This window comes from Grammomys surdaster, unplaced genomic scaffold (assembly GCF_004785775.1).
Source record: "Grammomys surdaster isolate TR1022 unplaced genomic scaffold, NIH_TR_1.0 546, whole genome shotgun sequence".
In the NCBI taxonomy this organism is placed as follows: Eukaryota; Metazoa; Chordata; class Mammalia; order Rodentia; family Muridae; genus Grammomys; species Grammomys surdaster.
This window is the reverse complement of record NW_021604965.1, coordinates 195,866-205,777: the sequence shown is the minus strand read 5'-3', so window position 1 is coordinate 205,777 and position 9,912 is coordinate 195,866. Positions and strand designations below refer to the sequence as shown.

The 9,912-nt window shown below is 40.3% G+C and overlaps 1 protein-coding gene across 1 annotated transcript; it reads left to right on the top strand.

The window, feature by feature from the left end:
• The first annotated feature begins 1,032 nt into the window (after window positions 1–1,032).
• On the top strand, window positions 1,033–8,847 carry Xcr1 (X-C motif chemokine receptor 1). The gene is made up of 2 exons (XM_028781802.1): window positions 1,033–1,119; window positions 6,735–8,847. Exons 1-2 carry the CDS (start codon window positions 1,104–1,106, stop codon window positions 7,742–7,744), a joined length of 1,026 nt encoding a protein of 341 aa, XP_028637635.1. The 5' UTR covers window positions 1,033–1,103; the 3' UTR covers window positions 7,745–8,847.
• The last annotated feature ends 1,065 nt before the right edge of the window (window positions 8,848–9,912 follow it).

Sequence of the window (9,912 nt, the reverse complement as noted above, 5' to 3'; positions counted from 1 at the left end):
TTCCTAACTAGCACCCTGGACATTGAGAGCTAAGACCTTCTTAAGTCAAACAGCAAATTCAATGAGTACAGATTGAAATCTAGAAGATTTGGGATTTTTTAATATTTATTTATTTTTATGTGCATTGGTATTTTGGCTTGCTTGTATGTCTGTGTGAGGGTGCCGGATCCCCCGGAACTGGAGTTACAGAGAGTTGTGAACTGTCATGTGGTGCTGGGAATTGAACCAGGTCCTCCGGAGGGTAACCAGAGCTCTTGACTTCTAAGCCATCTCTCCAGCACAGACTGGAGGTTTAAACTCAAACATCTCAGCTGAGAGTCTGGGTATTCATTATTTTTTCACAAAGAATGAACAACCTGGTGTGATGTTTCAGGTTCTGCCCACTAGAAGCAGTTTCTCTTATACTTGTCCCTTGGTAGAGGCCCACACAGAAGTTGCCTTACTTGAGTTGATACATTTTGGTAAGTTCCTGTGTTTCATGCAGACTCAATCTGGAAACCAAAGACCCCTGTGAATTCGCCACAAAGTCAGGCCTAAGTGCTATCCCTAGCTCTCCCAACATGGCAGCAGTATCTTTTATTTGGGGATTATTTGTTTGAATGTTTAGACAGGGTCTCACTGTAGCCCAGTCTGGCCTTCAGCTAACTGTATAGATAGGTTTACCTCAAATTCTGATCCTCTTACCTCTATCTCCTAAATTACTGAGATTACTGGGAATGTACCACCACACCTAGAAAGCAGCACTGCCTTTGATGTGACAATATGGCTGCATCTGGTGCCCTTTTGCATCACACACAGAGTCATGTCTCTTGTTGAAGTTGATTAGACCAAAAAATCCCCAATCCATGACTAAACAGTGTTTTAGAGCTTTACACTTTAGACTATAGAGCCTGTGTGCAGTTCATACTGAAACCAAACATAAGGAAACATTAAAAAAAAAAAAAAACTTTAGCTCCAAAACTTCATCTTTAGTGAAGAGGAAGTTTGAGGCCAGCCTAGACAATTTAATAGAACCTGTATCAATCATAGGGTTGTTACCTATGTGAAGCTCCAGCACTGGGAGAACAAAGGACGCACAAAGCATACAGACTTGAAACCGTGACATGGACTCAGACTCAGGTGAGTTCCTTTGCATACATTTTAAACGTATATTTGCTTCTTCTTTGAGTAGCCAGCATCAGGGTTCTGAAACTTTGGTGGTCACCAAAACCACTCAGCAGGCTAATAAAACTTAAGAGTTCTGAGGCTTGCCTCTGAGACTCAGATTCCTTCTATCTGGGCTTTCCCAAGAATATGAACTTTTATAGAAGGCAACCTAGGTACCTTTCCTTGAATAGAACAGTTATATGTTTTCCTTGCTGAAAGAAATGGGGGTGTTTGACTTCAAGTTGCTATGTAAGTTACTATTTTTGTTGGCTGAATAACTTAAAACTATGGTTCTCAACCTAAATTATCTCTTGGGCCAAAAACTAAATCACTCCCCTAGAGTTGAGATAAGTCATGGACATGGTGAAAAGGGAGAACAATGGAAAAATGGGGGCCAAAATTCTAAAATATATTAACATAAAATAACTTTATTTTAAAGAATTCAAGCAATTTTCTTTATGCCGAACAGGAGTGACCATGACCCAGTTCGTGGAGTCAAGTTATCTTGAAAGACCTGATGTCCTAGGGACAAAGATACATGATATCTTACTTTTTTGAGACAAGTCTCACATAACCCAGATTGACCTCAAATTCACTGTGTTTCTGAGGATGGCCCTGAGCTCTTAATTCTCCTGGAATATGCCAATACATCAAGCTTTTACATGAACTTTTACAGTCACAGAACAAAAGTGTGTCATAAACAAAGGTCTTGACTAAATATATGGTTGTATCCTCAGGTAGGCAGCTACAAAAGGACATGGGGATTTCCTATACACATCTGACTGAGATGGTGTGGCCGTCTCAGCATAACACATATGCTCAATCCATGGTTGAGCTATTACGTTAAATACAGATGTAATAGAAAGTGGCTATTACATCACTACAGTTAACGTTGGCTCTCATTTGCAGCACCCCGTCTCAGCACAATCACAAAACTCTTTGTCCCTAGACTCTTTGTCCCTAGCAAGTCAAGGACAAAGAGTCTTTGGGCTCCAATACACAGAGAACTTCAGTTGGCCACTTAGTGAACTGGAATTCGCCACCCATCTCCTTGGAATCCCAAGTTTTCCTAGCACAGAACAGAATTACCTCCAAATTTTCCATGAAAATGGAGTGGTTTTGTGGATATCCAATGTCATTTTTGTTTCTAACTTGTCGAAAGAGAATAGATGTTAAACTTCGTCAAATACTTTTTCGCTTTAACAAAAAAAAAAAAAAAAAAGATAATGTAGGTTTTACTTTTGTTCTGTTAATGTGGTGACCTAAATTGTTTAACATTCAAATATTTACGCAACTTCACGTTTCTAGAAAAAACTTATCTAGTCATGTTATGATATGTTCTAAAATGTATTAGTGGGGCCAGAGAGATGGCCAGGAGACAACGGTGCTCGCTACCAAGCTTCAAGCCTGAGTTCTATCCCAAAATGAAAAGTAACTTCCAGTTCTTCCCAGGCTGGCTCAGTGGTTAAGAGCACTGACTGCTCTTCCAGAGGCCCTGAGTTCAATTCCCAGCTACTACATGGTGGCTCACAACTATTTGTAATGGGGTCCAATGCCCTCTACTAGTGTGTCTGAAGACAGCTACACTGTTCTCATATACATAAAAAATAAATAAATCTATAAAAACAAAAAAATCTGGGCAATGGTGGTGTACACCTTAAATCTCAGCACTTGGGAGGCAGAGGCAGGCAGATTTCTGAGTTCGAGGCCAGCCTGGTCTACAGAATGAGTTCCAGGACAACCAGGGCTACACAGAGAAACCTTGTCTCGAAAAACCAAAAAAAAAAAAAAAAAAAAAAAAAGCAACTTCCACAGGTTTTCCTCTGATCTTCAAATGCATACCATGGCAAATATATGATGCATATACTTATAAATTCAAATAAACAAATAAATAAATAAATGTAATAAATAAATACATGTAATTTATAATTTGGAAAGGTATTTGTGTTGAGGTAAAGCTGTAGCTCAGTTGGTAGAGCATTTATCTAAAGTGGACAAAGTTCTGGATTTAATCCCCAGCGCTGAATAAACCTGGTGTGGTGACACAGCCCTTGAATCTTAGCAGTTTCAAAGTAGAACCAGGAGGATCGGAAGTTCAAGAGCCTTGGCTTATAATGAGTTAAAGCCCAGCCTGGTTCAAAAAAGAAAAGAGAATTTTTGTGTCTATATTCATGAACAATATTGCCCTGCAGTTTTTGTTTATTGTAAGTTTTTCATCTGATTTTGGAATCGTGGGTATACTTGCCTTATAAAGCAAGTTGAAAAGGATATTTTTTTCCTCAAATATTTGAAAAAAATTCCTAGCACTAAGCTCTGCCTCCCTCTCAGGGGCAACACTTCAAATGTCAATTCAGTTTTCTCAGATATCACTGGCACATTTATATTTCAAAGATAACCATTTGAGCAAGACACATGGGCAAAATATGGGAACTTTCTATCTTTCTTCCTTCTGTTTGTATCTCTCATATTCTAGTATTTTTAGTTGCCCTAAACATGACTGTCTGGTTCTTCAAAACAGAAAAAAAAATGCACTATTTGTGTAGCTTATTTCATTTAACAGAATGATTTCAAATTGTACCCATTTCCCAGCACATGTCTTAATATAATTTTCTTTATGGATGAATAAGGCTCCATTGGGTTCCTCCTTAGTTACTGTTTGTTTTTTGTTTTGTTTTGTTTTGTTTTGTTTTGTTTTGTTTTGTTTTGGAGACAGGGTTTCTCTGTGTAGCCCTGGCTGTCCTGGAACTCACTCTGTAGACCAGGCTAGCCTCGAACTCTCGAACTCAGAAATCTGCCTGACTCTGCCTCCCAAGTGCTGGGATTAAAGGCGTGTGCCACCACTGCCCGGCTTCCTTAGTTACTGTTTTGTTGCTGTGAAGAGAAACCATGATGGAGGCAACTGGAAAGCATTTAGTCGGGGACTTCCTTGGCAGTTTTAGAGAGTTATCTCATGATCATCGTGGTGGAAGTAGACAGGCACGATATTGGAGTAATGGCTGAGAGAGTTTTACATTCTGATTTATAGGCAGCACTCAGAGAGGAGGAGGAGAGACAGACAGACAGAGACACAGAGAGAGACAGAGAGGGACAGAGACAGAGAAACAGAGAGGGATAGAGACAGAGAGACTGAGAGACTGGGCCTAACTCATGCTTTTGGAAACTCAAACCTTACTCCCAGTGACACACCAACTCCAACAAGACCACACCTCCTGACTCTTTTAAACTCTTCCACTACCTGGTGTCTAAGCACTCAAATGTATGACCATATAGGGCCTCTCTCATTCAAACCACCCCAGTATACAAGCCACTGTTTCTCTTTATCAGTTGGCATCAGTTGGCAGATAACCTTTGGCTTATTCTGAATAGTGTTATAAAAAATATAGATGTTCAGATATCTCTGTGTCGTGTAGACTTAGAGATCTTTGGATATATACCCAGGAATGAGTCATGTGGAGGAGGAACCTCTATAATGACTTCCACGGTATAAACCACTTCACATCCCACTAGCAGTGAAAATGGTTCCTCTTTCCCCACACCCTCACCACCATTTGTTGTTTTCATAACAACAGACACTCTGACTTGAGGGATAAAATATCAATATGGTTTTAATTTTCATTTCTCTGATCCCTAAAACTGTTAAATATCTTTTATGGTTTTGACCATTTGTACTTCATCTTTTGAGAACGGCCTTTCATCTCATTAGCCCACTTATTGATTGAGGTTTAAATTTTAATTATTAAATATTCTTTATATATTCTATTATTAACCTTCCATCAGATGTATAACTAGCAAAGGTTTTCCCCTTCTGTAGACCATCTCTTCATCTGATTGCTTCCATTGTTATGCAGAAGCTTTTTAATTTCATGAAGTCCCATTTATCTATTCTTGTATTATTTTCTGAGCTAGCGGACTCCTCTAAAAGGAATCCTACGGCAAATATTGAAATGTTTTCCTCTAAAATTTTCAGAAGTCCATGTCATACATGAAAGTCTTTAGTCCGCTTTGAACTGGTTTATTTTGCGGTCTAGTTTACTTTTCTGCATGTGGATAACCAGTTTTCTCAGTACAATTTGTTGAAAAGGGTGACTTTTCAACATGTATGTTTTGACATTTTTGTCAAAAATCTAGTAGGTAGCTAGAGCTGTGTGGGTTCATTATCTATTCCACTGATCTGCATGTCTTCTTTTTTTTTCCCAGAACCATGATGTTTCATTATGACACAAGACATTTTTAAAATAAAAAACAAAACAGAAAGCCCTGGCTGACTTCAAACTCATGATCTTCCCAACATAGTTCCCGAGTAGCCAAATTATAGGCATTTACTACCATCCCCAGCTTATTTCAATTATAATATTTGAGAAACTCAGGCTATTTCTCTAATTATCTTGCTCAAATAATACAAGAGCATAGGACTTTTACATTTCAGTCTTAAATGCTCAAGCTTCCTGGTCTTATAATGCTTTCACTAGGCCGAACCACCCTCCTATCCTAGAAGTGGAGATAGATATATCTTACAGAAAGTTCCAGGATCACAGGGAATTACAATGGTATATAGACACAGTACACACACACACACACACACGCACACACACACACGCAGCAGGTGATGAGAGCTCACTTATCTCGCTCAGATAGCTACTGCTTTAAGTTTTCCATTATCTTCCTCATACAGCCCAGTAGCTCCAATGACCTGTCATAATGAAAATTCCATCTCTTCCAGTCATTTCCTCATCCTTCTCAGCTTGGGTAACACCCAGTTACCCAAGAAAGTTGAATAAGCTTGGCTCACAACAGTTTTCTTAGCTACTTTCCTCCTTCTCTGCTCCAGACACTTGCTTCCCTCTCTAAGATTTGTAAACAAAACTCTTCATCTGCAGAACCTTTCTGCTGTAAAGAGTTAATTCTCTGTGTTAGCCAGGAATTGATCTTCCAGGATTTTCATCTGTGGCCTTGGAATTATTTTGCTTTGTCTGTGGTCACACTTTTTCAGGGTATCATAAGAAAGAGAAATTCCTTTTTCAATGAAAGCCTGCTATCAAGACCTGTGCAGTTTATGAAGAGAAAATAAGAGAGAATAGAGAAAGTGAGAGGAGACAGAAAGGGAGGGGAGGGAGAAAGACAGGGAAGACAGAACATTCTCTAGATATTTATTGAATAACTGAATGAATGAATCTGAGAACTTGAGCCCGTTTATATATAAGAAACTAGGGCTCAGAAGGATTAAAAATTTTGCACAAGGGCACAATAGTGGGGCCCACTTTGATTTCAAGTCCTTCGGTCCAGTTCCACTTCTCTTTTCTCCTACACCTACTGTGAACCTATCTTAAGACTTCTCAATGCTAGTCTACCAGGAGAAGAGAGGTTTGTGACAGATATAAATCAATGCTGTGTGTCGTTGGTCAAGAAAGTTTTTCTACGGGGAAAAAAAATGTTCCTTAATGACTTTATATAGTGGCCCAATTCTCAATCTTGTTATAAACAGTTCACCAGTGGAATCTGGCCCATGGACTTTACTTTTTTGTAGCATGGATGTTAATGATCTCTATTGCAACCATGTGGATTTAAACCCAACATGTCTATCATTTCAGATGCTCTCAGTATCCCTGCCTCCTGGGTCCAGATGGAGTCCTCTACACTCTTTTATGATTATCATGATAATCTGAGTCTTCTATGTGAGAACAATGCCATCTTCTTTTCCACCATCTCCACCATTGTCCTCTACTCTCTGGTATTTCTCCTCAGCCTGTTGGGTAACAGCCTGGTTTTGTGGGTCTTGGTGAAGTATGAGAACCTAGAGTCACTCACCAATATCTTCATCCTCAACCTGTGTCTCTCAGACCTGATGTTCTCCTGCCTACTGCCTGTGTTGATCTCAACACAATGGGATTGGTTTCTAGGTGACTTCTTCTGCAAGTTCTTCAACATGATCTTCTGCATCAGCCTCTACAGCAGCATCTTCTTTCTTACTATCATGACCATCCACCGATACCTGTCTGTAGTGAGCCCCATCTCCACTCTGGGGATCCATACCCTCCGCTGCCGTGTGCTGGTGACCCTATCTGTGTGGGCAGCCAGCATCCTGTCCTCCATCCCTGATGCTGTCTTCCACAAAGTGATTTCCTTAAGGAAATGTGATTATTCCGAGTTTCATGGGTTCATGGCCTCAGTCTACCAGCACAATGTCTTCTTCCTCCTCTCCATGGGGATCATCCTGTTCTGTTATGTACAGATTCTCAGGACCTTGTTTCGCTCAAGGTCCAGACAGAGACACCGAACAGTCAGGCTCATCTTCACCATTGTGGTAGCATACTTCCTCAGCTGGGCTCCCTACAACCTCATTCTCTTCCTGAAAACTGGAATCATCCAGCAGAGCTGTGAAAGCAGACAGCAGCTGGACATTGCTATGGTCATCTGTCGCCATTTGGCCTTCTCCCACTGCTGCTTCAACCCAGTGCTTTATGTCTTTGTTGGGGTCAAGTTCCGCAGACACCTAAAAAGTCTCCTCCAGCAGGTCTGGCTGTGCCGGAAGACATCCAGCGCTGTTCCATTCCCCGTCTCTCCTGGTACCTTTACATATGAGGGCCCTTCCTTTTACTGAGAGGAGAGGATGGTCACATGGAGATGACTGGGAGAACTGAAGGAAGACAAAGAGAAGTGTTATCAGGAAGAAAAATATAATAGTGAAGATACCAGCAACTACTGCAGAAGTGTGGAGGAAAGACCTATGGAAAAGTGGCTTCCATCTGGGCAATCCAACGCTACACTTCCTGCTCTGCTACACTTCCTGCTCTCAGTTCATCATTCATTCTCTTGCTTAGACACAGATTGCTTATCGGTGATTAGTCAGAAGATCCTAAGTGGAAGGGTTTCTGGACTTTGGGAGGGCTTGAAGTTAATACTATGTGCTAACTGTGCAGTGAGGTTGCTGGCACATAGGGTTGTCCCAACCTATTTTTTTTTCACCTTGGTGATGGCTGACTCTGTGGTTCTTAGCAGCTACTGGAGAAAACTGTCTTCAGGACAAGAATAATCACATCTTCAAACATTGTACAGTCACAGTGAAGTCTAGACCATAAAATCCCACTAAAATGAAGAGAGTTTTGTATTCTGGCAACAGCTGCTAACACATAAACTGGCTTTTAAATATTTAAACTGGCTCATAACTGAAGGAATGAATGCAATATATGCTACTGTCTGCACTAAGTAATTATTTGGACAATACGAAGATGAATAAGATATTATTGCTAACTTCCAGTAGCCACCAAGCCATCCAAGAAGGTAAAGATAAGAAAAGTCCACTTAACAGAGGCATTCAGGCTGAATATTCCTCTGCCATTTCATCTCTTCCAGATTGAGAGAAAGATGACCTCCTTCTATCTGTACCAGCACCCCCCTTTTAACTATTCTTCAGAGCTAAATTCTCCTTAAGTACCGCATTCCCTTTCCCTAAGCTTCCAGAGCCAGGTCCTATGAATTCTGCCTTTCCAGCATCTCTTCAGCTTACTCTCACGATCACATACCCTTGACTTCATCTCTGTATTGTCCTCTGTCCATAGTGTCTTCCTTTTGCTTCTTTTTTTCTCTGTTCCATCTTCCTCCTCCAGGAAGCCACCTGCCTGAGATTGTTCTTTTATTTACTGCTTCTCTGTCTGGGGTTTTTCTTTGAAGCTTTAATAAAATTGTCCTCAAGCTTCCTTCTGAGTTACTTCTTTAATTCTTTTATTAATGAAACTAATAACCCCAAAAGAGGACCCAGATTTCCCTGGTTAATATAAGGTGAATCCATCAGAATGCTCCAGAATTTCAGGTAACATCATTACCTTTGGGGCAGTTCAGACTGTTATGTCTGCATCCAGGGCAAGAGACAGAACTCAGATCCTGTTCTTTCAACCAAAACTAAATAAATAAAAACACATAGTAGATTTTAAAGAATTAATGAAAAAACAAAAGCCATAAAATAGCTATGGTTTACCCAGAAGAAGTAATTTTCAAGTGGATAGAGAGATGGTTCAGCAGTTAAGAGCACTGGCTACTCCTCCAGAGGGCCTAACTTCAGTTTCCAAAGTCCACATAGTAGCTCACAAATCATTTATAACTCCAGTTCCAGGGGAATCCATTGCCCTCTTCTGGCCTCCTCTACTTTGTAGACAAAGATGAACATTTCATATATCTGACAATGTGTTGGTTAGAGATGCCTCAGGAACCTTCCACTCCATCCTAGTTTATAGCTCTGTCCATTAACCAGGTGAGCTTGGAATTTCTTTACTTCTCTCAACCTCAATCTCATCTTTGAAGTACAGAAATGAGTCCTGCCTATAGCACAAAGCTGTGTTGAGTTTTAAACATAATGATGTATAGGTTTTTGGTTAGGGTATGACATATCAGGTTCTTAATATATACGATCATCTACTGCACAATATTTTGGTCAATGTTGGACCACATATGACTGTAGTCCCTTAAGGCTAAATCATCTAGTGATGTCATAGCCAACGTAATTTGTCTAACTATACTCCAGATGAACTGTCTATGAAATTCTCAAAATGCATCATTGCCCTTACATAACCCATGATTGTTGGAGGCCTATCTTCCCCTTCTCTGTAAACTTATTTGGGGTCTAAGTTTCAAACAAGGGTGTTTGAAATCTTTCTTATGGGAACAGGACTGTGGATGAGGGTTTAGAGGTGACAGAGTCATGTGACAAATCCTGGTAAATCAAACTACAGAGACCAGCAACAGGGTGCAGATCTGAGTTTATTGCCCAGCACA